Source organism: Cajanus cajan, chromosome 5 (genome assembly GCF_000230855.2).
Source record: "Cajanus cajan strain Asha chromosome 5, NIPB_CcT2T_4, whole genome shotgun sequence".
Lineage (NCBI taxonomy): Eukaryota > Viridiplantae > Streptophyta > Magnoliopsida > Fabales > Fabaceae > Cajanus > Cajanus cajan.
In genome coordinates, this window is record NC_138521.1 from 71311126 (window position 1) to 71338742 (window position 27617).

Here is a 27617-nt window from a genome sequence, read left to right on the forward strand (position 1 = left end):
GCTTCACTCAACTCATATTTGATATTAATGCGTTAACGTTGCATTGCATCTACCACTATCAAACATCTTTACCATTAGACTTTAAGTAACAACATTTAAACTATATTTTAAAGTGTATTTTACCATTATTTTTGTCTTTAAATAAAGATTTTGTATCTAATTATTATATATTTATGGATATCGAGATTTTGTAAAATGTTACTTGATATTAAATATCGTATTTTGATGTGTGATTATACCTATTAGTAATTAAAGTAATCATGTATTTAAATATTACTAACTTCTTTTTCTTGGTTTTAATGAAAATACTACTTTTAATCTTCCCCAGCCACTTGTGACTTGAGTAGGTAAATAACCTAATATTCAAACCAACCTTATACTATCCGATATTTTCTTACCGCTCTTTATTAGCAATGTATATACATGTAATATGCAACACTGTAACTCCCAAGTTTTTGTTGCGTTAAATACAAGTCGTGCATTTTAATTTAACGATGCTCTAGTAAAATTGAGAACAATTGCTTTTCTTAAAAAAAGGAATTTGAATTTGTTCTCATAAACTGTGGACGGCTTCCCTTGAAAAACAAGAAAAGGGAGTTTCACTTAATTGAGCAAAGTGTGAGTTTATAATTTTTTAAATTAAATTCGAGTCTCATATATTAAAAAAAAAAAAAAGTGTACGGGTTCCTTAAAAACAAGAAAAGGACCAAATTTTATTTTTCAACATGGCCAAGTAGACTAGTAACAAGCAAGAAATAATAGATTATGTTCACTTGCATTAGCATAATTAGTATTTATATTATATAATTGAAACCTCCATAATTTGAGTGTTGAAATAGTTAAAGTACTTTTTGAAATTTTATTAGGACACTGTATGAGTAAACATCTGCAACCAAACCAGACTTCTCCATTAAAGAATGTACCTCAGATGCTTTTTCCATGTAATTTAGTCGTACAAAAGCATCAATTAGAATCGTATATGTCACTTTGGAAGGAGCAATACTTCTCTCTTCCATTTCCTTGACCAAGTTAAGAGCTCCTGCTAAATTCCCAACCTTAGAATACCCTGCAATCAAAGTATTATAGGTCACTAATGTTGGCGATAGACCGTTAGACTTCAATTGATTGAACAATCTAACAGCAGTGTCCATTTTTCCAACATCACAAAACCCATTGATAAGTACGTTGTATGTAACTACATTAGGACTAAGGCCAGCCCTGTTGACTCGATGAACTAACTTCACTGCTTCACCAAGCTTCTTCACTCGACAAAGCCCACCTATTAAAATGTTGTATGTCATAACCCCACATGCAATACCTTTCTCACGCATTTCACCAAACACCTTAAAAGCATTACCTACCATCCCACCGTTACAGTATTCACCAATGACACAATTGTAAGCATAAACATTAGGTACAATGCCACTTCGCTTCATATTTTCATACATTTGAAACCCCTCCCTTTGAAGTCCTTGCTTGAAAAAACCGTTCATTAAGACGCTATAAGTATGCTGATTGGCAACTAAACCTAACCTATCCATCTTGCAAAACAACTTCTTTGCCAGCAGAACATCTCCATTCTTGCAACAACCATCAATCAACGTAGTGTATATGACAACATTCGGAGACAAACCAAACTCCTCCAACATGGCCAGAAGCTGAAACCCTTTCATCAAGTCACCAGCTTCACAACAACCCTTTATCATTATCCCAAAACTGTATACATCCAAAACAACTTTACTCTTCAACTCATTGAAAACCCGCCACGCTTTATCAAAAGAATTGGACTTAATGAATAAGCAGAGAAGATTATTGAACGTGTTTGATCTAGGAACATGGCCCTTGTGGATCATCTGGTGTAGAAAACTGAGGGCTTGGTCGGGTGAGTGAGAGTGAACATAGGCATTGACAATTACTTCATAGAGAGGAGTATAGGTGGAACAAAAAGTGAAATGGGTTTGTGTTAGTTGAAGAACAAAGGAGGAGGGTGAGAACAATGATGAGGGTATTCGACCAGAGATTAAGCGCAGGATAAGAGATTGAGCTTGGGGTAGCATGCCATAGGAAAGAAAATAGCTCAAGATGAAGGAGATAGAGTGGGAAGTGTGGTGAATGCCTTGATGGGTTGAGGAATTGAACAACAAGAGTGCTTTTGATGGAGGCACTTTCACCATTTTTTGGATAAGAATCAGAGCTTCGTGAGAGTGAGACATGTTTCTCTAACCCCACCGACATCAGAAAACAAGTTTCCATAAACAAAACACGCGCCGTCATGCACACCAAAACCTTAAATAGTGCCTGCCAAAGATTTTTCATTTTTGCGGAATAAAACTTAAATAAATACGGTTATATTATTCACACCGTTAATATTTCGTCAAAATATTATAATCTTGTCTTGGTAATTTAAATCGAGACAGATTTACAAAAAGGAAATGTTGAGATTATAAAAGTTTAATTTTATACGTAGTATATTATATTTATATCTATGAAAACCTTGTAGCTTGTACGTCCAAGTTTTGAACTCGAGAAAACATAACTTTTTTGCTGTTATAAAAGGCCCAGAGGATACAAACAGCCCAACACAAGCAAAGGGCCGCATACTAGTACAAGCCAGCAAATGAAAATTCCAAGGTACAACCCAATAACGTCGATTGATATTTTTTTTTTTTTTACTAAATTCTCTTTTAATCTCCTATTTTAAATTAGAGATATTTTGTTTCTTAATTTTTAAAATACAGAATTTTATTTTTATTATTATTTTGATGTTTATTGACCGTTAAATCATAATATTAATCCATAATTTGTCATCATAACTTTAATAAATACGGGGCAAAGGATCATGGATAACATTCATCTCTATATTTTTAAGAATTTCATCATTTAAATGATTTTGATATTTAAAAATATAATAAAAATTATGAAAAATTTTCATTTGTACTTATTTATTCTTTTATTATTTAACTTCATGTAAAAGAAAAGTTATTTGGTTAATTTTTATGCATATTGGAATCATAACCTTTAAATCAAAGATATATAGGATGCTTAATTGCTTACCAAGTAACAATTTCTTGCTTCAAATTAAACGCAGTTTTAACTTTTAAAACATATGCTTCTCCTACTGAATGTGTACCCAAACAAATACTTAAATCCTTCAACATTTTATGTTATGATTAAATTGAAGAAGTGCTTGTCTGGTGGGTGATAAATTTTCCGTGATAGAAGAAACACAAAGTGAATCTTGATCTTCAAAATTTCCAATAATTTAACAGTTACTAATCATACACCCACTCCGCAACCTTTTGGAGAGAAATCAAATAATTGTAAAATTTGATGTGACATAACCCCTTTAAAGAATCCGAAACCTATGGATGAAGTTAGGTCTTCCTATCTGATTTTCGATTTCCTTCATCTTTTATGATGCCTTTTCTTTTGAGACATCTTTGCTAGGCTTCTCTTTCTTAGTGGACCAAATTTATTTCCTACCTCAGATTCTATTTATAAGACTTACATACTTAATTTATCAAAATTAGGTAAAATAGTTAATTTAATTTATAATAATAAATTTATTTTATTTTTATATTTTCCCTAAAATTAACCTTATACTAATTTTCTCTTTTAATGAATATCTATCTTTTTGTTAACCGTTATATGTTCTATATTTTATTTTTTATTATTAATATTTTTTACTCTCCTAATTAATTAGGATACATGTCTTTTAAAAGAAACTAATGTATTTCATCAAATTAAAAAAATATGTTTAATTATGAGATTTTAATCTTAACATAATATTATGAATCGGATCTTATATAAATGAATAGATTTTTTTTCTCAATTGGGTCTTACAAACAACTAAAGAAGATTGAAACACACATTTCTAGATAATTGATTTATTTGAATAGCTAAAGAAGCAATAATGCTAGGTGTGATTCTTTGTCAATAGTCAATCTAGAATAACTTTTTATGAGGGAGAATAAAAAATTTCCTAAGCATTTCTTTTCATATGATCATTTGTCTTACATAATTACAAGGCAAAATATTAGTTAAGTTCAACTATGCATATATTATTATTTTTAAATAAAAACTTGATTAAATTGATAAAGACATCAATAAAGTAATATGCGTTTATGCTGAACTAATATAATACCTTTTAACCTAGGTTTGATCACAATTAATTGGGTCGTTCAAATTCATAAAATTTGGAAGTATAAAATGAAGAATCAGATATCCAGTGTTACATGTTGGAATAGTTTAAAAAATTATTAAATACATTCAAATGCAGTCAATTTCGGATTAGAAAAAAATTAAATTATTGTTACTCAAATTGTACTACACCTCTTTAATCTTTCTCTTTTTCCAACATTGAAAGCACATTTTTCTCCCCTTTTCTTGTTTCATCTTTCCCTTCTTCTTCCCGGTTTTCTTTTTCTCTTCTTCTTTCTACCACCTATTCGCTAAACCCGATCAATCCAAGAACTACCACCCGACTATCCTAATGTAATAATCAGTCAGCTATGGATTATGAATGGTGATCCATAGCTTCCAATAAATAAGCATATTTGTGGGTGATTAGAGTACAAGAAGAAAGAGCTGGAGTTCCTTTCTATGCTGAGTCAATAATGAAATTAATTAATGAAGTTGAATCTCCAAGTTACGGAATTAGATCGCTACTCCTTTTGTCTAGAGTACAAAACAAACCAATTTACCAAATCCTGCCTACCAATTCACAATATGATTAATTATTAATTATTCAGATAATATAAGAACTTATTCTGCTCACAACGCCAATTTTATAATGTAATTATAACATCTTAAAAACATTTTTTTGGAAGACCTACGTTTTGGGACGACAAATTGGTAATAACTTAATACGTAATGGACTGAATAGGCACTCACAAAAATTAGTAGTGAATAGTGATAGGTAGAATCAATATTACTGAGTAATTGCTCGCTAATTTTGATATATAAATGAGTACAAATATAAGTAATTTAAACCGGTATAACTTTATTCTATATATCTCATCAATGCACTATATAACTTATTAAAGCTTATTAAGATAAAGATAATTATCCTACCTATCTTACCTACCATACGGACCTTAAACTTGCATGAAGTATTTTGTGATCAAGGTGTTTCTGACACACTTTCTATGCTATATTAAATACTTTTAAAAAAAAAATGCTTTTCCGTTCATAACCCAGTTAGATGACAGACACACCCATGTTGATCATAAAGCTAATTTGAGTATCAGAGTTTTTTTTTTTTTTTTTTTTTTTTAATGGGTACATTCTATCCTCCGTCGTTCATATATAGTACTGAACACAAGGCGAAATAATTTTAAAACAGCATTTTAAAAAGTTTATAAATCTCCTGGTTAATGAAAGAAGAAGACATGCAAATAGTTGGTTGTTTTTGTGGGACATATACAACATAAGCAATTTTAAAAAAGACAAGAAAAAGAAAATTCAAGATAAATAATTCTGTAGAATTTTTTTTTATAAAAAAGATAAATAGTTCCTATCTGGGTTGGTAAGATCGAGTACGACGGCATCTTAGGTAAATGATATTTGACTTTGTTTTCATAATCATATAAATTATTGCATTATAGTTGAATTCTTTTCAGTAAGTTGATTGGATTTTAATTCTTGGTCACTTTAAAAAAATAATTTAATTTTTGACAGCACGTGTGGAAGATTTATTTATTTTTACCAGTTTGACGTATATTTTTCTTCAAAAACAATCTTCTTCAGAGAACCATTAATTAGCACTATATGTGAAAACATCTTACAGAAGAGATTCATATGGAATATAATTTTTTTAAAGAGACAAAATTTACTTAAATATTAAAATCATATTAATTTTCAATTGTCAATTAAAAAAACACTCTTAGGAAGTACAATTTTTTTTCTCAACAATTCGATGTCAAAAAAGTTATTTTCTCACATTTAGTTTAGTATTAAAAAAAATTCACATTTAGTTTAATATTAAAAAAATAAAAATATCAGAAAATAATGTTTTCAGAGATGTTTCTCTTGAAATTGTTCTCAAAGACATTCTTGAGTTAAATAGAAAATTTTACTTAAATATCATGTTACCTTTATTTTTCTATTTAATATAATAAAAACAATTTATTCTCAAGTAATATATATATATATAAACAATTTTTACCAACTAATCACATTTTATTCATTTTTAGAAGTCCTGATTTTTGGAATTATGATTCTCAGCCATGAAAAAAAAATCTCTTCAATCAAATGTTCCTTAATGTAAAAACAAATAAATACAAAAAGTTTAATAGCGTATAGGGTGGATTTGATGAAATTGCAGCAAAATCTATAATATAAATCGATAGGCTGTTATATTGAATAAGCACTCTAAGTTCACATGTTATAGAAATGATTTATGTAATGAAGAGTTTGTGTTGGATTGTAAAAATTCATTGTAGCAGCAATATTTACAATATCAGAAATGAAATTAGTCTTTATGTAAACTAATAATATATGTGATAACCATGTAAAATAATAGATATTTTTAATTGATAGATTGTTTTTCATGATAATATGGTGTATAAAGTTCAGTTTACTTGTGTACAAGGGAAAAATGTGGATTCGTGAAAGAAATGGAAAAATTGAAAAGAGACAATGGCGATTGATTGAAACCCAACGACAGCCCGGAGATTTTCTTCCATACACCTTGGAAGGACGGCAACGAATCCCAATTATTTTGGTCCCCTCCACTCTTTCAATTTCCTCTTCTAATTAATAAACATTGCTTTTTAACAAACATTGACTTATTAATCTTCTTTCTTTCCCATTGATGCAATTTATCAATCGTTTATTCTACTTTCACCTCATTTTCAGTTACGTCAACCGTATAATATTAATCAAATTAGTATATCGTTTATTAGTTCGTTGTATACACGTTAAGAAAAAGAAAAGATAAAGGCAAAAAGTGGGAAGTGTTAATAATGGTTATGTGGTTGTATTTTGATGTGAATATTTGTTGTCTGGGTGAATGTGGGTGTATTTTTCTTATATAGAATATTGTGATATCAACATGTTGATTTTCATATAAATATTGAAGTGGAGGTCTATTGTACATCCTATCAATTTGACGAATAAAGCAGAAGCATAGCTTGTGTGGACGTGAATCAAGTGTTCCATGACGTAAAACCAATCAAATATCAGGCACTTAGTATATTCATCAAATTTATATATTTTAGTAAAATTCTCGTAGTTTTGTACCACTCATTTTTATACATGTCCCATCCCAGAGGTGTGACATTGATGTTATAATCTATAACAAGAAGGGTCAATGGAAATTATGATAATACGTGGCTACGACCTTGCCTCAATAAAATGAAATGAAGCTGCTCTATTGTTTTAAGAAGGAGAAGTAGAGGTTTGGTGGAACAGGAACAGGAACAGGAACAGAAGGGAAATAGGAATGCCCTGTTTTTTTGTCATTGTCGCAACTCGATTGCACCTTTTATTGGTTCGGTTATTTATATGCAATTGGAACCCACCACCAACCACCACACTTTGTTTCTCTCTACTCTTCATTCCTTTGAATCACTCTCAATAACTCTTGTCCATCCCACGTGAAATGTGCACCAATAGAAAATCCCCACACATAAAAATTAGTTTTTGTGGTATTCATCAAATGCTACACCCTAGATTTTTAAAATGATTGCCCAATTTCTATTGGATATTTTTCATATCGACAATTTTATTATTTGAATATTAAATAATTAACATTGTATATGTCATATTATATGTAATTATTTTTATATACATTTTATTTTTCTATACATACATTTTAATTAAGTATATTTTTGTAAATTTTTTTATTTTTAAGGAATTTTAAACCACTTTTTATAGTTTTTTTTTTATAAATTGAATGAATTTTAATTTTGATTCTTGTGAAATATATCTTCTTGTTTTCTTATTTTAAAATTTGACGTTCTTGTTTTTGTTTCATGTAAAATGAGAGATTGATTGTGGACCATGTAAAAAAATTCTTAAATTTTCATCCTTCCAAAATTTCAAATTATTTTTTAAAATATTTATTTTAAGATAAATAAATAATATTTTAATTTAAAATTTAAGTAAAAACTCTCACACGTTGACATATGGTATCGTAATCACTACATTAACTAAAATTTGAAGCACATTTTTTTTATATATAAAAAAAGTGGTATATATGCTCGAATGATGTTTGTAATTAATCAAAATGGGAAAAAGAGGTTGCAAATATAAACAAGATTAATTTTGATTGATTTGCATTTTATTTTCCCCCTAAATCAGATATAAAGACCAAAATATACATCAATATTGAAAAATAAATAATCAATGAACATTGAAAATATTTGTATATAAGAATTAAAAAAGTTTACTTTTTTTTATAAAGATATTAAAATAAAAATATTATATAGAGACTAAGGAAAGTGTATCTGAATTTGATTAAAATTTCAAAAGATTATTTCAGTACAAAAGAAAATTTTGTGAATTTTAAAATATTATGTACGAATATAATGATTTACTAGATTTTGATAAAATTATAATCAAGATTTTAATAAATTTACATCATACAAATTTATGAGAATGAAAAAAACTTAATGAATTTTTATAAGATTTGAAAGACTTGCATAGATTGCTAAAAATCACGACAATGTTATTACCTTTATGTGACTAAAAAAAAATTGTGGTCAAATGTGTAAAAAATAACAAAAATACAATCTTTTTAATTTTAATTATCTTTTAACTTTTAATCCAAGATTACAAGAGTCAGTGAAAAAAATAACAATAAATAAATAAATAATAAAGTTTGGATCAAGAAAAAAATAATAACTAATACAATTTTTTAATAACCGATCTTTTAATTTATTTTTGCCAAATAAATAAGAAATCTCAGCTTCATTGAAGGATGAACAATTATATCATGGAAAATGCTTGTTGAATTTGCAGTAACATAAATTTTGTGGACAATAGAATGAGAAGACATGCATTGTTAAGTTTAAGACATTTATCTATGATTTCTGTAATATTCACACAAGTTGTATTCATACATAAATTTCATGGACAACATAGAGACAATTTAATTGTTTTAAACCCAACATCTCACATAAATGAAAAGTGAAAATTTCATTCTCTTATATCAAACACTTACAATATTTTATTTTTTTAATATATATTTTATATACTAATTTTGTAAATAGTCCCAAAAATTCTTAACTTATGTTTGGATAAAAAAATTTAAAAAAATTTAAGGGATTTAAATTTAAGGGATATACAATATGTGAATTTAAATTGCTTTGATTTAAAATTTTTATTATTTATTAATTTTAGTTTTTAATTAGATAAATTAATTCAAAATTTTAAAATTTTAAATACTTTAATTAGACCAAAAAAAACTTAATTTTCACCGTGTGTAGAATTTATTTTAAATATTTAATAGTTCAAAAATACAAATATTACTAACTTTTACCTCAATATTGATAAGAAGAAAAAAGATAGAAAAAAAAAGAGAGAAGAACAATAGAAAGCAAAGAGAGAAGCGAATAAAGAGACAGAATCTTATGAATTGGTATAACGATTAAACTTTTTAATTTACATTTTGTATAAAATGATCTATTTAGTCTTGTATATGAAAATCTTGAATTAAAGACAGTCATAATATCATAAATAAAATTAGTCTTTAATTTTATAGATTAATATATTATAACTCATAATAATCGATTATTATTTTATAATAACTTCTTATTAAAAAACAATTAATTAAATTACGACTCATACTATCTTTTTTTCCCAACAGAACCTTGTTACCTATGTTGTTAATCATCTTACTCGAGTATAAAAATAAATAAATAAATAAATAAAAATCCTATGACAAAAAAGAAACCAATCTTCTAAAACATTATAAAATTTCAATTCATTATGCCCTTAATCTAATTCCAATATAATATGAATAAACGGTGTAGTCAATTTATAAAATTTTATTTTCATAAAAGATAAAAAAGTTAATGTGATATATAGAGACGTATTTTTTTCTAATGTGACATTTTCAATTTAACCTTATGGTAAAGAACTAAACTGTGTTATTTCATTAAAAAAAAAGATTAAAATGTAAAGAAGAATTAACCTGTATTGAAGTGCCTTTTTATATATATATATATATTTTTTGAAGAAAAAAAAAAAGGTGTTATGCTAAAGAAAATTGATAAGAATTGAATAGTGTGAGATTGAATCTGTGGGCGAAATAATGTGAAAACGGTGGGCGTGGTGTTGGCTAGAAGTGAAGAGAAAGAGAATTGTTAGATGAAAGTATTATAAAATAAGGTGTTTATCCAAAAAGAATAAGCTCCACGTCAGTTTCTTACTTTTTTATTTGATTTATCATCTTTAGTTTAACACGCTTCACTCAACTCATATTTGATATTAATGCGTTAACGTTGCATTGCATCTACCACTATCAAACATCTTTACCATTAGACTTTAAGTAACAACATTTAAACTATATTTTAAAGTGTATTTTACCATTATTTTTGTCTTTAAATAAAGATTTTGTATCTAATTATTATATATTTATGGATATCGAGATTTTGTAAAATGTTACTTGATATTAAATATCGTATTTTGATGTGTGATTATACCTATTAGTAATTAAAGTAATCATGTATTTAAATATTACTAACTTCTTTTTCTTGGTTTTAATGAAAATACTATTTTTAATCTTCCCCAGCCACTTGTGACTTGAGTAGGTAAATAACCTAATATTCAAACCAACCTTATACTATCCGATATTTTCTTACCGCTCTTTATTAGCAATGTATATACATGTAATATGCAACACTGTAACTCCCAAGTTTTTGTTGCGTTAAATACAAGTCGTGCATTTTAATTTAAAGATGCTCTAGTAAAATTGAGAACAATTGCTTTTCTTAAAAAAAGGAATTTGAATTTGTTCTCATAAACTGTGGACGGCTTCTCTTGAAAAACAAGAAAAGGGAGTTTCACTTAATTGAGTAAAGTGTGAGTTTATAATTTTTTAAATTAAATTCGACTCTCATATATTAAAAAAAAAAAAAAAAAGTGTACGGGTTCCTTAAAAACAAGAAAAGGACCAAATTTTATTTTTCAACATGGCCAAGTAGACTAGTAACAAGCAAGAAATAATAGATTATGTTCACTTGCATTAGCATAATTAGTATTTATATTATATAATTGAAACCTCCATAATTTGAGTGTTGAAATAGTTAAAGTACTTTTTGAAATTTTAATTTAGATTGAGACGGTGTGAATTATCATTAAACCTGTTTATAACCGCTCAGCATTTCATAGATTATTTGCAATTAATAAAATAGAGGAATCTTTTGAAGTTTCGAGAAAGATTTGCAATTAATAAAATAAAGGAATATTTTGTACAAACAATAGTGACCCAAAAATAAAAAGTAATTCAAATTTTATTTATTTTGAACAAAAAATAACACCTATTAAATGTAATTGGCCTTTTTTTTTTAAAGAAAATTCCCTAGCATTTTCTTAAAAAAAACATTATTAAAAGTTATTCTTTCTTTCATAACTATTAAGATCTGTCCAATAATAAAAAAATTAAGGTAGATTCATGAAAATTTAAATTTAATCATCAGTATTGTTACTGTAACATTTTATATATTAATAAAAAATTATCTTTCAATAACATTTTTCAAGGAAGCTTTATTAATATGATATTATTTTAAAACTTTAAAGAGTTACTAATAATAAATGTTTTTTCATAGAAAATTAATATACAATAATGATTTAAGATATTTATATATTACATTGATTTTTTATTACGATCAAATTCAATATTTTAAAATTTTATAACAGAAACGCTAGGATTGACTTACCTAATAATAAAAGATTGAAATAATATATATAAAATTCTTAATTTAAACTTTGTTGTTATTATTATACATAAAAAAAAATTATAACAATTCACACATTATTTAATCAATTCGACTATAAAAAAGATTTATAACAATTCACACCAATTTGACTATACCTCTTAACAATTACCATTGTCTAGACCGTCATATATATAATTTGGAGAAAAAATATATCATCTAATATATTTGTTATTTTCTTTTCAACGGTTGTGTTTTTTTCAAATTGTAAAAGATTGTATGGAAGCAAATGGTGTTCTAGCAGTAAAAGTTTCTTACCATAAAAATAATAATTTATAAAGAGATATTTTGACTTTATTCTAAATAATAAATAAAGCTTCAAATTTGTTACTTGTTAAATATATGAAGTCTTAATCCGGTTCATTCCACTAATTCTTGAAATTTTTCAATACATGTTTTCGTCATTGCTTTTATCACTTTCCTTTTTCTAAATAGGGAAGTCTACCTCTCTTATATTATGATTATGATGACTTGATGCAAGAGCAAAACAACATTTTATATAATGTAAATTTAATTATTTTAACTGTTAAATTAAATAATTTTAAAATTTTATAGAATTTAATATAGATAATTTGAATATAATATTTTATAATTTAATGATTGAATCGATTAAATTTATATTTTATAATATTTTTTTTATAAATATAAATTTTAGTATAAATATTTAGAGTTATAGATTATCGAAAAAGTGTCGTACTGTGTCATTGAGTAGGTATTCAAAATGTGATTATATTAGATTATTGTGAATCTAGTACAGACAGAAGAGTTGTGTTGATAGCTAAGAATGAAGAAGCAGCAGATTATCTTTGTTAATTTAGTTTCAAGTTGCTGACAACGTACCCATAGAAATCCATAGGTTCACCCATGGTTTTGATCGTTAATGTTTTTGAGCCGTCTTTTCTTTTGCTACATGCCAAAAAGGAAAGAGAGAGAGATAACTAAAACTAAGTGTAATATATTATCAAGTTAACAAATTCAATTTGAATTTAACTTATGTACGTGTTATATTAATGTAAAATACATCAATGTATATTGATTAAATACATTCGAATTTATTTATCAAAAATCCGGTCCATTTTATATTACAACATATTTTGATCAACAATTTTTAAATAAATTATGAACCAGGAATGACTTTTACTAATCATGCTAATTAAAAAATAATAAGTATTAGGAAACTTATTCTTTTTATATTTTTCTTGACATGGACACACCTACGGACATATAGGAAGAAAATAATATAAAATAATCTTATTTTAATATAATATAGTTGCATATAAATAATTAATTTTTTTATTTTAATTCTACAATAACCATTCACATATGTAAGTGTATAACAAAAACAAACTCTTAATTATCGCACTTTCTCATTTATTATTGTAATTATTATTGCATTTGTAATAGTATTTAAGGTCAAAATTTATATAAATAAACGGATTTTGAGCATATATATGTCGTTTGATTCGATAGATAATTAAAACTATTTATTTTTATTAAGGTAATAATTGACATTTATGAATATGAAAAAAACTTTTATTATTATTATCCTATTTTTTATATTAATTATGCATTAAATTCGAGCACATATATAAATATAAATTAGTATATAGCTAAAGCTAATGCAAGAAGAACCTTTGTTATTCAACATTAGTGTAAAAAAATGCTATTTTAAACTTTAATCCTATTTAATTGTGATAACTTCCCTATTCAATATAAGTGTTAAAATTGTCAATTAATAAAAATAAGTTGGTTTGTATTATTGAGAATTTTCAAATTATTAGTTAAAAAAAATATAATTTTTTTACACATCGTAAATTAACCATTTTAGTAAAAAATTATTATACTAAGACATCGCACACTCCTTTAAGAGATGAAAAAGAAAGTTAAGAAATGGATGAACTCCAATTGGATTGTCATTAATTAAATGTCTTAGAAAAGTAACCATTCAATTTATAATCTATATTTTTTTTGTTCTAAACCTTATTTATTCCAAAAATGACAGAAAGAAAGTAAAAAAAAAAAAAGAAAAAGAAATCATGCAAAGAATTAGGAATGTCGATCATAGACTAATCTTGTCAACTTAGTCTTTGAAAATTTCGAATAAAAATTTACCATTTTTTTAATTAATGTCCAAATCTTAACCTTGTATCCAGTGATAATGTCTGAGTTAATATTTAGATCACCAAGTGACCAGAAAATATTTAGTTATTTCATTTAAATTAATTACTAATATTTAGGGGGGTGTATTGAATTAGGATTTTAAAGGACTTTTTTAGTGAAAAAAAATCTTGCGGATTTTAAAAGACTTTGCAGGATTTTCATGACTTTTAAGATTTTGCAGAATTCTACAAGATTTAAAATCAGGATTTTAATGGATTCTACAAGACTTTTAAATCAGGATTTTAATGGATTCTGTGGGATTTTGTGGAGTTTTGACATTTGATAAAATTTAAAAAAAAATTCATACATTCAAATTTAAAAAGAGTCAAAGATAAAATAATTAAAAAAAAAACAATAATGTTTAGATAAATAATAATAATAATTCTAAATAATATTCTATCATCTTTTTATAGCATCCACTATCAATTGTAACAATTCATCGGAATCCTCCTTGGTCTAAGCTTCATAGTTTTCTTTCTCTTTTCCTTTTTCTTTATTATTTTCATGTGAATCTCCCATTTGAATTACTAAAATAATATATGTTGAAAACCAGTTATATAAATAATTATGGATAAGAGACAAAATCAATAAAATTATATTATTATTTTTAGAAGCACACCAATTATACAAGATCGAATATATCTTGGCTATCCAAATGGATCAAATATCTCAATCATTATAAAAAAAATGTAAAAACGAAAATATCGAAACAAAAGATAATTTTTTATATTAAAAAAATTAGTATATTCGATACTGAGAAAATATTTAGATATATAATCTTTTTATATAAATAGGAGTATTTAGATATAGAGAATATATATATATATATATATATTTATTTTAGTTATATATTATATGATAATTTTTTAACGATATTTATAAATGTAAATTATTCTAACAAATATTTTAACAATATTTTATTTTTTTAAAAATAAGCTAATGAAGGCATAAATCCTAAATCCTAAAAAATTAGATACTGCAATGTCTTATGTTAATTTTCTTTTTTAAAAATATAAAAAAAATCTTAAATTCACAATATAAAAATAAAAAGAAAAATTCATAGTAAAAAAAATAAAATAATTGTTGAGTCATAAAATGAGGGATAAGAGTAACAAATTCAAGGGAATGAGAGAGTTCGCAGTTTTTATGCTGAGAGGGTTCTTCCCCCAACTAAGATCCATTTTCATCTCATTCTACTCACAGAAACCCTAACAAATTCATCTTATATATATATATATATATATATATATATAGATTATGATATCAATTTCATCTTTCACCTTTTTTTTCTTCTTGACGTATGTTATAAAAAAAATTACCACTTAAAAGTTGAAATTTCAAGCATTTTTTTTGTTATATAAAGGAACAAATTCAACTACATAGAATAAAATAAAGCAAGTCAATTAAAGAGAACGAACAGAAAAATAGAGCAAGTCAATGACACTATCATTTACATATCAGAGTTTCACAAAATAGGAGAATGGGATGAGAACAGTACTACAATATTATATATGAGCAATGAATAATAGTATAGTATTACTAGTAGAGAAAAAATGGAGAAGACAGGAGCATAGAAAAAAAAAAGATGAAAAACCCACTTGAAAATTATTGTAACACTTGAAAAATCACTTCAAACAATCCTTCAAAATCCGTTGGGTTTGGATGGGATTGTTTTATGAATCTGGTATTTATAGATAACACTAGAAAGTCCTTCAAAATCCCTCTCACACAACAATCCTTTAAAATCCTTATATTTTTGAATACCAATGGATTGTTTTTAAGTTGTAAAAAATCTCAAATGAATACCAGTGGATTTTAATGGACTCTTTAAAAAATCTTGAAAATCCAGATTGAATACCACTGGATTGTTTTTAAGTGACATAAAATCCTGATTGAATACCAATGGACTTTTTTACTCAAAAAAAGTCTTTTAAAATCCTACGAAATCCTAAACCAATACACCCCCCTTAATTTGTGTTTTTATTTGATCATGGAATAGGACAACCTTGATTTAAAGTTTTTTATTGATCATTTTTGTCCATTTGTTCCTTTGCTAATTGCCTCTTCGTTGATCCATTTCTTCACTAACAGGTTGTAATTTGTAGTTTAACTAGTTTTTGATACCTACCTCTCCCGTTAGAAAAAGGACAAGTCATGCGAGATGTTTTAACTTTCAAATGTTGTAAATTGTTAGTTAAATTTGTGGTGGTGAGTGACGTGGGAAGAAATGAGAGGGTTGTATGAGAAGAAATGTGGATGGTTCCGCAGGAGATAACTGGAACAATCGGAGTCCGAAGATGGAAGGCTGATAATAAGAGCAATGATGAATGAATTATGAATTAAGGTGGGTCCCACGTGTCACCTGTCCTCGTTCCAGAATTCTGCAGAATTATTCATAAATTTTCATGTTACTACAGCGAAATGACTAAATAGCCCTCCTCCTCTCCCTCTATAAAAGCCAAATCCACACTTCAGTTTAGCATCCCATTCCGCCCGAAGATTCTGGTGAATACATAGAAAAGGGAAATTAAAATCCCATTTTGGGATAAAAATGTTGGGTGTGTTCAGCAGCTCCATAGTGTCGCCGCCGGACGAGCTGGTGGCCGCCGGAAGCCGAACTCCCTCGCCGAAGATGACGGCGGCGGCGCTGCGGAAGCGTTTCGAGGAGAGGAACGCCTCCGCAGTGTCGGTGGAGATCGGAGAGCAGGTGCAGCTAGCTTATAGCCACCACCACGAATCCCCGTGGCAGCCCAGGTAAACATATAAAACGTCATCACGCTCTCGCGTTTTGACTCCTCTAAGCGACGTCGTTTTTCACACCTTGTTATCTTATAACTTATAACCCTGGAAATTGATCGTTATTCAGTGTGCCTGTTAAATGTTAATCACTCAACTTAAATTAATTAAAGGTTGAAGCGATCGGATCGTTAGAGTGAATGAGTGTGGTGACGTAATAACTTAGGGATATTCTGAGCTATCAAACAGGTTATGTGGTTAATTTTACAAGGGACCCTAAGTTAGGCATCGCAATGGGGCGGCCGAGTTTTACGTCTGTCTTGTTATCGCTCTCGTTCCCGATATTTGTCGGGATAAATTTAGTTCAGCTGTCCCGCCGCTCCCGCTCCTATTATTTTTTTTTTTTTAAATAAATATAAATAATTTATAAAAAAAAATAATATAAATTTTTACATATAAATATTTCTAATTTCTAATTTTGATTTATGTATATAAAATTAATTTTTTAATTATATTATTAAGCGAGACGGGGATGGTCATCTCCCATTTTATCAATCAAGAAAAATTCGATCCACACCTATCAAGAAAAATTTGATCCAAACCTGATAAGGTTTTCTTGTTTAAATTAAAACGGGTTTGGACAGGTACTCACAGGACAGGTTAGATTGTCGTACCTAGACCGTATGCCATATTCTGGAGAATCAGGACCCACCACTGTGATCATTGTCACTTTGTTTTTTTTTTTAATTTTAAAAATCTGACTATTTTATTCTACTTCTAGAGAATAAAATAAGTTATGTTAATTGATAAACCGAAAATATAACCTGTAAAAATATATTAAAATATGATTTTTTTTTTTTAAGAAAACAAAATCCAACCTACGAACTTCAATAAGATTCAGAGAAAATCTATTAAGCCTGGTGAACTGGTGCTGATTAGGCTGATTTAAGTCAGGTGCTCAGCCCAGGTTATCTTCTTCAGTACTTTTTTGAAAAAACAAATTATTAATGTAATTTTATAGTAAAATGTTTCATAATATTAAACCTATGTTGATTTATGTTGAAATAATTTTAAGAAATATATAATTTGAGTGATCAAGTTTGCCTGAGTTACAAAACTCGAACAAAAGTGAATTTTTTTTCTAATTTATGTTTTTGTTTTTAATTTAAGTTGATATATTTTTAGTCAACCTATAATATAAAATATCGTTTATTTTTATTTTTTAAATACTGAAAATATTTTTTTTTTAATTTATTTTTATTTTTATGATATCTCTTGATAGAAAACAGTATAAAAGAATTACACTAAATAAAAATAAATTGAAGGCAACTTACGATTGAATGAGGGTTAGATTAACTCATTTTATTTTCACAGTTAACTTGGGTGAATATGTGTATGATTGTATTTTGTTCAGTTCATTAAATTAGTGTGTAAACAATGTTTTATAAATCGCAGATGTTTTGCTGTGAAGGATGAGGTATTCTGCTTGTTTGAGGGAGCTCTTGACAATTTGGGGCACTTGAGACAGCAGTATGGACTGGCCAAGTCAGCCAATGAAGTATTGTTGGTGATTGAGGCTTACAAAGCTTTGCGTGACAGAGCACCCTATCCTGCTAACCACGTTGTTGGCCATCTCAGTGGGAGCTTTGCATTCATAGTTTTTGACAAAACCACTTCTACCCTCTTTGTGGCCTCTGTAAGTCACCTACCAATTCTCACATCCACCACCCTAGGCTTTCATTTCTTGCTCATTTTACCTCTTGTTTTTTACAGGACCAAAATGGTAAGGTGCCTCTATACTGGGGAATAACTGCTGATGGCCATGTAGCATTTGCTGATGATGCAGAATTGCTTAAAGGTGCTTGTGGCAAGTCACTTGCTTCTTTCCCTCAAGGTTGGTTAACTTCTATCATGTCATGTGCTTATATTACAATTCTCATTACTTTTTGGAAGAGATTTGTTGCAAGTGATCCGAATAAGTGCTTGTAGTGATTAAGGTCAGATCGGATCATTTAACTTCCCATGATGGACATAGTATGACAAAGTGGATGGACCATATAATTGTGTGCTGCAGATATTTAGGATAGAATTAAGATTTTTTACAATGGCATTGTCTCAATTCTGCTTCTTTTCCCCCTAAATTAAAGGAGCTCCCCTCTCATTGTTGACATTTTTCTCTCTCTCTAATTGGACAGGATGTTTCTACTCTACAGCTGTTGGAGGATTGATGTGCTATGAGAATCCTAAAAATAAGATAACTGCAGTTCCTGCTAATGAAGAGGAAATCTGGGGAGCAACTTTCAAGGTAACAAAATGAAACAAATATATAAAACAGATACTGGTGATGTCTTTTCCTATCCATTTATGAACTTGGCGTCCAATTATTTTCACTAATTGTGAAATTGGTGGGATAATATATCAGGTTGAAGGGCCGGCAGTTTTAGCAGCCAGACAATAGACCTTGCCATTAGTGGAGCCTTTGGGGACTGTAAGGCATGCATGAGGGGCAATGTAATTAAATGGCTTGGAGAGTACTGAAACTGGAATGGGACATAGTTGGGGGTGTAACTTTGTTCATTAGATAGAGAATTTACTGTGTCTGTGGATGTACAGTTACGCTTTTCAATCTAATAAGGTCTGGTTTTGGATTTTCTAGCGTCATTCTATGTTAAAATTTTCAATTCAACAAACATTAGGCTGATAAAAATCAATTCCATATCATGCAAAGAAATAATGAACTTTGCCAAGATGAACTTTCTCAACCAATTCATCAACTTACTTTTGAGAATCATACAAAACTCAGTTTTCATAAATTTTTTAGTAAGCACAATTTGAAAAATAATAATAATAATTTTTTTTACAAGTTAAAATGAACTTATACAACTTAAAAGTTATATTTTTAACTAAAATGGTCTTTGTCATCCTTCACATTTGCCAACCTCTACCACGTTAAGATTTTTGACTTGTCTGGCATAACATGAAAATCAAGTAGGTTTGGTAGGCGAGAATGCAACAAAACGTGGTACAATAGTTACATTCTATGTATGATGTTATTTTAAAGATGGAATTAAACAGGACACAAGACTAATGTAACGATATTCCTTAGTTCTCTAAAATAGAGTTGGAATGGAAGATAACAACGTAAACCACTTGGTTTATTTATTTATTTATTTTATAAAAACATTATTAAGCCACTATTCTTTTCTTTATCAGTATTCCCATCTTCTTGTCCTCCATTGCTCCAAATCCTTTCATAGGAATCCATCACAAAAGCCATGAAGTTGTTGGATTCTTCATGCCTCCGCACCTACCATAGTAACCAAAACTAGACCAAGCCATAAAATATCTAAGCGTGTAAAATTGTTTTCCCATAATGGGAGATATTATCTTATATGGATTTTTTTTTATAGAATTTAACCATTGCCATCTATGTGTTATTAGATGCTTTCGTTGTTATCAACTCGAATTAACAAAACATAAGAACATTTTTTATACAAAAAATATATATTAATTTTTATTGTTGAATATTTGTTTGAATTGGTCACATGATCAAATTATCAACTTTAATACCAACTGTTGAGAATACAAGGGGGAGTTAATACCTAGAAGAACTTCACCAATTAATGAAATTACTTATATTAGTGCAAGTTAAATTACTTATATAAGATTATGATAAAATCTCTAAAATACTTGAATATTAAATACACGTATAATATAACTACGCATACAGAACTAGAAATTTTAAATAGTGAAGACAATACTTATTCATATATTTATAATATTAAAAATTTTACATATAATTTTTAAAAGTATAAAATATATATTATAATTATTTTTTACAAATTTTTATATCTACAATTATAGTTAAAGATGAAAATAAATTAGGTCAAATTAGGTTATATTATAATTTAGCAGGTTTAACCTAACTTTTTTTTAAAAATACATGTCCTAAATATGATTTATTTATCTATCACACACATTTTTTTTATAAATATTTGGTTAGAACAATCTTAAAGACCTACTTTATAATAATTTAACACTAATAAAAATAAAAATAAATATGTTAAATTGTATAAAAATAAAGTTTAATTTATTTATGATATAAACATGTTTTTAATATTTAATATAAATTTTTAGATGTCAATTTATTTTAAAACATATTTTATAATAAAAATTCTAAATAGAACATAAATTTTCTGATATTTCTTATTTTGAATTTTTTTAATCAACGTATATAATCTTACAATCTTTACTATTTTAATTTTTTTAATCAATGTATACAATAAATAAAAAATACAAAATGTAAACATACATGTCACAAATTTTATTTTATCAAAAATTGATTTTTTAATATATTACATTATATATGTAAGCATTAATATATAAATATATATATATATATATATATATATATATATATAAACTTTTTAAAAAAATTGATTCGTTATTAAAGAATATTCTTTATCACATATGAGAATTAATCTCCTTCAAAAGTTTGACAAATATCAAATAAATGAACAACTCTTCTGAATTTATATTTTATACATATGATAATTTAAATATATATTTATTTTATTTAGAATATAATTTTTATTTTTTTTGGATAAAAAAAGATGTATATGTAAAATAGTTGTGAGGGCAAGTATCTCTACTCTCCTCCATGTAGATTCCTCCTGCATAGCAATTACAAGTATAATTATAAGGATGTATGATGATTGGAAAATCAATACCACACATAGTTCTTTTTGCTTTATTGAGCTTGCTATACAACTACATGTCTATTTTGTCTAATTAGTATAGGTCTAGTTCATGTAACTTTCTATACCAAGTCAAACACTTCACACCTATGATGAGAACCCAATTTTATTTTTCTCTTAAACATTTAACCTTATAAAATTTGCGAGACCATTTTGTATAAGAAAATGCTTCAAAATGTTTAAATTCCACATTGTCTGATTTGCATGTTTTCAAGTGTTCGCATATCAACTTTTGATTTGTACTTTCAAAGAAAGCTAATAGAAACACAAGCTCATATGCCCTAGTTCAAGTCAACTGACATGACACAAGTAATCTGATTTCTCCCTTGTATGTCTAATAAAAGTTATTTTAGGATAAGTGATAACAATTTTATATCTTTTAATCAAAATATTTAGAGTAAATACCTTATATCAATATTATTATTATATATATTAAAAAGAGTCTCTTGGTCTTTTTCAATTTTTGTATTTTTTTAATTTTTAATTTTAAATTCAAACTTGAGCTTATTAAAAAATTATTTTTTCTACTACCCACCAAAAAAGTGGGAATATGACTCCTAAAGGTAAGTTATAGGCTCTTCTAAGGTTAACAATTTTTTACGCTAAAAAATAAACGTTTATTTCTATCTCATGATCTTTATTAAAAATAAAAAGGTCTAGGATTCCTAATTTTCCAAACGCTCCTTTACCTATTCCTCTCTTTTCTAAAATTTCCAACTTCCTATGTTTCTAATCATTAATGCTTATTACCTCAATTATCATCGGAAATAGTTTGCTAAAGTTTTAAAAACTGGCACACCATACGAATAAGTTCTTGAAAACAGGATAATTGTTGCAACACGTCTTAGACTTAGGTCATGACGTACCATCGGTTCGTGATTTTCGTGTACCAGAAACAAGGCCGACCCTTCCCCAGACTATTACTTATTAGAGTCTATCATGTCACAACAAACAGACATATTTTAAATATTCAAAGTAGACTATGCAGACCAGACGGAGAGAAATGAAGACAAGAAAGGAGAAAACTCAGAAAAGAAGGAAAACTTAAAGAAAATACACTAGCAGGATATGTAAATTTGGTTGCCGATGATATGTATCAGTAGGCCACAAAGACACCAATGGAGTTAACTGGCTGGACAAATGTCTTCCAAACTGCAACAAAGAATGCAAAAGCTTAACAATAGCTTGGTCACAATCATACAAATAATTTCAATCTACAATACACTACCTTTTGCCCAAGCATTCAATGATGTCACCAGTGACTGTGGATCTTTTCTTATTCAAGAAAGCAAGTGATGCAGCCTTCCTCAATATAGCAGACCCAGCAATGCATCCCAAAACTGTGGGATTTTTACAACTGAAACATAAATATATTATGGATTTAAGTACATAACCGGTATTAAAGATGGGCCTGCATATTTGAACACATAAAAGAAAAATATTTATGGTTTAGTCTGGAAAGTTGTGACATAAACCTGTGATTTATATTTGAATCAGCAGCCAAGATATGTTGACGTGCCCATGACAAGAAGACAGCTACACTGCACCGATTAAGATAAGCATACTTAAAACATTTAATGTTCCAACTTCACAAATTAATGGTGATTGAGTGAAAAAGGCATATAATGGAGTAGAATGGGAAAGAAATGGATTAAAGATCTCACACCATTGTCTAGATATCCAACGAGGAATTGAGTACAGTTTTTACCCTCTTGTTTGGAAATAATAGTAGAAAATAATGGAACAGTAAGATTTAAAAACTTTTGTTCCCATGATACCCTTATCTTGAATAATCCATTAAACATTGAAACTCACTCATTGCTATTAAGGACAAATGCATAATTGAATCATATTACATTAAATAAGAAGTGGGTTCATAATCCCGCAAAAAAATTGGGAGGACTGGGGTGTGGGATGGAATGGATTCTACTGTTTCATTTTACTCCTGTCATTTTTTGAAAAATTCAATGATGACAGTAATGTCATTCCATTTGCTTCCCATCAACACAAACATTAGCCAACAGCATAAGTACTTGTCTACAAGTATAATTGAGTCGCTTTATTCCAATTCTCAGAGCTAAGTATAGTTGAAAACAGCAGTACGCATTAACAGCATTACTGAAACAATCTCCTTCCTAAAGTATTTTTAAGCATTATACATAGTTGAGTCCCACCAAAATATCAGGATAGCATTTATTCATTTAAAGAGAAAATTATTGCTCTACTTAAAAGTACATCAGCAATTTTGCAAAGGATAAATCAATGGTTGAAAATAAAAGAACATTTTATCTCAAAATGAAGGAACCAAGTAAACATATAGCATTAAATTTGCCAGAAGAGAATTTCAAACACGAACACATACATAATTTTTTTTTTTATAAAAAAACTTACCTTCCAGATAGGATATCACCTTGGCCACCACAACGTCTAGGAGAACCATAGATGCTCACTGCTTTGACTGCAATAATGATAATATGATCACAATCAATCAATTTCCTAACATTTGCAAGTCTCTATTATAATATTCTTTATGCTGGTCCAATGCATATACTGGAGTCTATTGTACCATCACTAGATTTTTGGTCATGCTTGGTATAACATTTCGATCTGTTCCAAAACCTAACGGCCTAATCAATTCAGCCATAGGAGACACCCAACATGTGCACCAAAAATAAACAAATTGAGAGTGACAGTTCTTTATTGCTATTGCAAAATAATGTTGTTCAAGTGAAAGAAGGATGAACAAGAAACTGAGTTCATCTTTCCCCGCAAACCAAACCAAATAAGACCCACCTGTGTCACCATCACTTATGAGATCAGAATTTCCTTTCCTTAGGATAGTAACACCACCAATCCTGCCCATGAACAATATATAATTGTCATTAAAATGGTGTACTGAATCATAGATAACAATGAGAAATAAGTACACATCTGGCATCAAAGCAAACAACTGAGCATTATGATATTATATAATTCCTTTTATTGCTAACAGATGCTAATTTTCTTTTAGCAAAACATCAACAGAATTATAATCTGCTTTTACATGGTACACACCACTTGAGAGTTGAGCAACTAAATTTCAAAATGCAGAATGAAGACAAACAACAGATACTTTTTTACTTCTCTATTAGTAGGAGGATTCAGGATATATGTTGATGCACAGACTTTGCATGCTCAACTCAAGCTGTCTGTCTAGATAAATGTTTCATAAACATCAGAATACACAACGATCAACTGCCTGAATGCATTGACAAATAAAAAAACCTGATAAGTTGAAATGATGAACTTACTGTCTGGCTAGAGATAGCAGTTGTTGAGGAGCATCTACATCATTTACTTCAGAAGTCAGAACTTTCTTAACAAGACGCTTATATTCATTGACATTTGGTGTTAGAACAGCTAAGGCATAGCCACTAACAAGGTCAACATTATTTGTAACAAGAAAAAGTCCATCCTGAACAAAGCCCAAATTTGATCAGAATGTTAATCAGATCTTGTGCCAGATGACTAAAACTCAATATACATACCCCATCAATAACTATCGGGATATTTGACTGTCTTGCATGTCTTATGATTTCACTCACACAGTCCTGACATTATTGTGCAAATGTTAGATTAAAGATGGTGGACATTTGCAGATATGGTAAAACTGAAATGAGAAAAATGTATTGTCTATACCACAAGTTAAAGAGAAAAATTTTATTATCAGAACTTCAGAACAAATTAGCATTAAGTTTCAACAACAATACCTTACCACATTCTAAGCCAAATGAACTTTCACACACACATATATAGTGCTCTTATCCAAGAATGAGTATTTTTTTTTGTCAGTCTTCAGTCACCACTATACCATCATTACATCATAGTTGAATTAACATTACATGAATGGATTAGATACATCATACATGCTTAATGAAAAAAAAAAACGGATGTGGTTTACCATCCTACTCATTAACATGTTGCACATACGAGGGAACAGTGTAAAATGTATAGTACAAGCCAAGCCCCCACCTAAGGTCACATCTTGTGTGGTTAGAAGAAATATAACTAACTAAAAGACTAAATGCATATGCCTCACTAAAATTTATAATGAAAAGTTTAAGATTTAAGGCAAAACTTAAATACCTAAAGTAAACAGAATAGGTTAAATATATGCGAGATATATCCATATGTGTAAATTGTAATAAAATTGGTACACAGTGAATCATTCAAGGGAAAGCATACCAGAAGAAATGGGTCTCTTCCAAGGCCTGGACCAACAACAAGACAGTCAAATCTTTCCATCCACTTATCAACTTCAGCAACAACCTTGCTTGAAATGGATCTCTTGCATTCCTCCCTGAAATTAGTCTCTCACTAAAAACAACATCCACTTGTTTTTGGAATGTTCATTCCAAAAGATGAAGATTAACTAGAAGACTGGAAGTTGTACCCGACACTATAAGATTCTTCCAAAACAGGGTGCACAATCAACTCAGGACTGTAGCTTTTGATGACAGGAGCAGCATCTTTTGTACAAAAAACATGAGACAGATCAGCACCCTGCATGGATGGGAAAATAGTAGGATAATTTTAATCGACAGAAACCGTTTTTCGTTTTGGTTTCAGGTGGAGAATTCAGTTCAGAAAAGGCTAAATACGAAGGGAGTGCAGGCACTAACAATTTTTAAGGCCGAAATTGCAGCAAAATATGGAGCACCTGTGTATTCACGGCACCCTCCAATAACAGCTATATTTCCTGATTTGAAACATAAGTGAAGGAAACATTATTAGTTTCTTCAATTTCTTCAGCCGCAAAATAAAATGTAATAATGTATTACTTTTTCAGTAATTAAAAGAAAGGATTAGTCAGAGTTGCGAGGATGTTATACCTGCCTGACCCTTATGTCTGGTAGGATCAAGTGCAGGAGTAATTGCTCGAATAACACTCTCAGAGTCAACCTCCAAAGACCTTAGGGTTTGCATATCTCTAGAATGGGGTTGATGGTCAATGGAGCCTCCCACACACCTTATCAAGAATTGTTGCCTTCTGAAAACAGGAGAAGAGGCCAATATACAAGTTTTTGCAGAGTCCAATAATATTCGGGAATTCATGCCATCTTTCATTTACATGAGCAAACACCAATCTCCTATCCACGACCCAAGCAGGAATATCTCTCAGAAATTCGGAAGAGTTAATACTTAATAGTCGTCATAACCAGATGTTAGTTTAAAAATGCTCGTCTCATAAGCACTAAATTGCTACGTTAATTTCTTCTTGATGACACAAACAAACGAGTAACATTAAACATGTCGATGCTGCTAATTTCTTCAACTAACCAATTCAATTCAATCTCTATTTTACCTGTAATGTTTCAGAAATACATAGTTTGATTGAAGCGAGATACAAGCTTTTGAAATTGACGCAGATAAAGACTCATACGACACACAGTAACGCTCAAATTCACAACTCCCACTGTGCTCTCGGAGGTTGCCTTATAGGCACCGTTTTTACGTGTCAGCTGCCGTTGTTTCGATGGCTATGACTATGACTCAGCTCATTATTTGGATTATTAATTAACTGGGCCAATTGTTGGCCCAACAAAAATTGGTTCCTAACTAATTTGGGCCATGATATTGGAAACTTCTTGTTTGTCCTTGCATCTTATTATTACTTTTTTTTTTCTTTTTTTTTGTATTTTTGCTTTTGTGTTTTGACTAGTGACTATGCAAAAGAAACTATTGAGTGTGGGGATCAAATACACTGTGGAAATTAGTTGTGTATTGTAGGTTGACACCCCAATGCTAAATAATAGCTATAGAATAAAAGATATAGTTTCTGATCATTTGTAAGGAAAAAAATTATTTTTTGGTGATCACTACATTTCAAAAGCAACTAGTCTTTGACTATTGATTAAAAGTTATCTTTGGAGTAAACAAAAGAAAATTAGTTTCCATCATTTTGTAAGGTGACATACTTCAAATTACTTGCACAAAATAAATAAGTTTTCGTTGTATAAAAGATTGAATGGGAAATGTTAAA

The 27617-nt window shown here is 28.6% G+C and overlaps 3 protein-coding genes across 6 annotated transcripts; 1 reads left to right on the forward strand and 2 right to left on the reverse strand.

Moving 5' to 3' along the window:
• Positions 1-779: 779 nt before the first annotated feature.
• LOC145958454 (uncharacterized) lies at positions 780-2311 on the reverse strand. The gene has a single exon (XM_083075891.1). The coding sequence runs from the start codon at positions 2211-2213 to the stop codon at positions 840-842; it is 1374 nt and encodes a 457-aa protein (XP_082932017.1). The 5' UTR covers positions 2214-2311; the 3' UTR covers positions 780-839.
• A 14261-nt stretch (positions 2312-16572) lies between these two features.
• AILP1 (aluminum induced protein with YGL and LRDR motifs) lies at positions 16573-19486 on the forward strand. Its single transcript, XM_020373160.2, has 5 exons — positions 16573-16856; positions 18294-18534; positions 18612-18732; positions 19034-19143; positions 19261-19486. The coding sequence occupies exons 1-5, from the start codon at positions 16654-16656 to the stop codon at positions 19294-19296; spliced, it is 711 nt and encodes a 236-aa protein (XP_020228749.2). The 5' UTR covers positions 16573-16653; the 3' UTR covers positions 19297-19486.
• A 2916-nt stretch (positions 19487-22402) lies between these two features.
• On the reverse strand, positions 22403-27114 carry LOC109809615 (pfkB-like carbohydrate kinase family protein). Of its 4 annotated transcripts, none has more exons than XM_020372970.3 (12): positions 26940-27114; positions 26467-26721; positions 26257-26333; positions 26028-26137; positions 25820-25934; positions 25123-25185; positions 24886-25049; positions 24389-24450; positions 23987-24053; positions 23071-23136; positions 22824-22952; positions 22403-22747 (listed from the first exon to the last, which is right to left on the reverse strand). In XM_020372970.3, the coding sequence occupies exons 2-12, from the start codon at positions 26699-26701 to the stop codon at positions 22720-22722; spliced, it is 1116 nt and encodes a 371-aa protein (XP_020228559.1). In that variant the 5' UTR covers positions 26702-26721; positions 26940-27114; the 3' UTR covers positions 22403-22719. The 4 variants fall into 4 exon arrangements, with proteins under 4 accessions (XP_020228559.1, XP_020228558.1, XP_020228560.1 ...); XM_020372969.3 differs by having other exon boundaries at positions 26467-26724; XM_020372971.3 differs by having other exon boundaries at positions 26467-26624; positions 26940-27113.
• Between the last annotated feature and the right edge of the window lie 503 nt (positions 27115-27617).

What these genes read in the sequence shown, in the direction of transcription:
- LOC145958454 (XM_083075891.1), bottom strand. Translation starts at nt 2,213, where the DNA reads ATGTCTCACTCTCACGAAGCTCTGATTCTTATCCAAAAAATGGTGAAA.
- LOC109809615 (XM_020372970.3), bottom strand. Translation starts at nt 26,701, where the DNA reads ATGAAAGATGGCATGAATTCCCGAATATTATTGGACTCTGCAAAAACT. An exon ending in CATAAGTGATGGTGACACAG is followed by an intron (nt 24,054 to 24,388) that starts GTGGGTCTTATT and finishes TCATTATTGCAG; the next exon opens with TCAAAGCAGTGAGCATCTAT. An exon ending in GATTCAAATATAAATCACAG is followed by an intron (nt 22,953 to 23,070) that starts GTTTATGTCACA and finishes TTTATGTTTCAG; the next exon opens with TTGTAAAAATCCCACAGTTT.
- AILP1 (XM_020373160.2), top strand. Translation starts at nt 16,654, where the DNA reads ATGTTGGGTGTGTTCAGCAGCTCCATAGTGTCGCCGCCGGACGAGCTG. An exon ending in CTACCCTCTTTGTGGCCTCT is followed by an intron (nt 18,535 to 18,611) that starts GTAAGTCACCTA and finishes TGTTTTTTACAG; the next exon opens with GACCAAAATGGTAAGGTGCC. An exon ending in ACTTGCTTCTTTCCCTCAAG is followed by an intron (nt 18,733 to 19,033) that starts GTTGGTTAACTT and finishes CTAATTGGACAG; the next exon opens with GATGTTTCTACTCTACAGCT.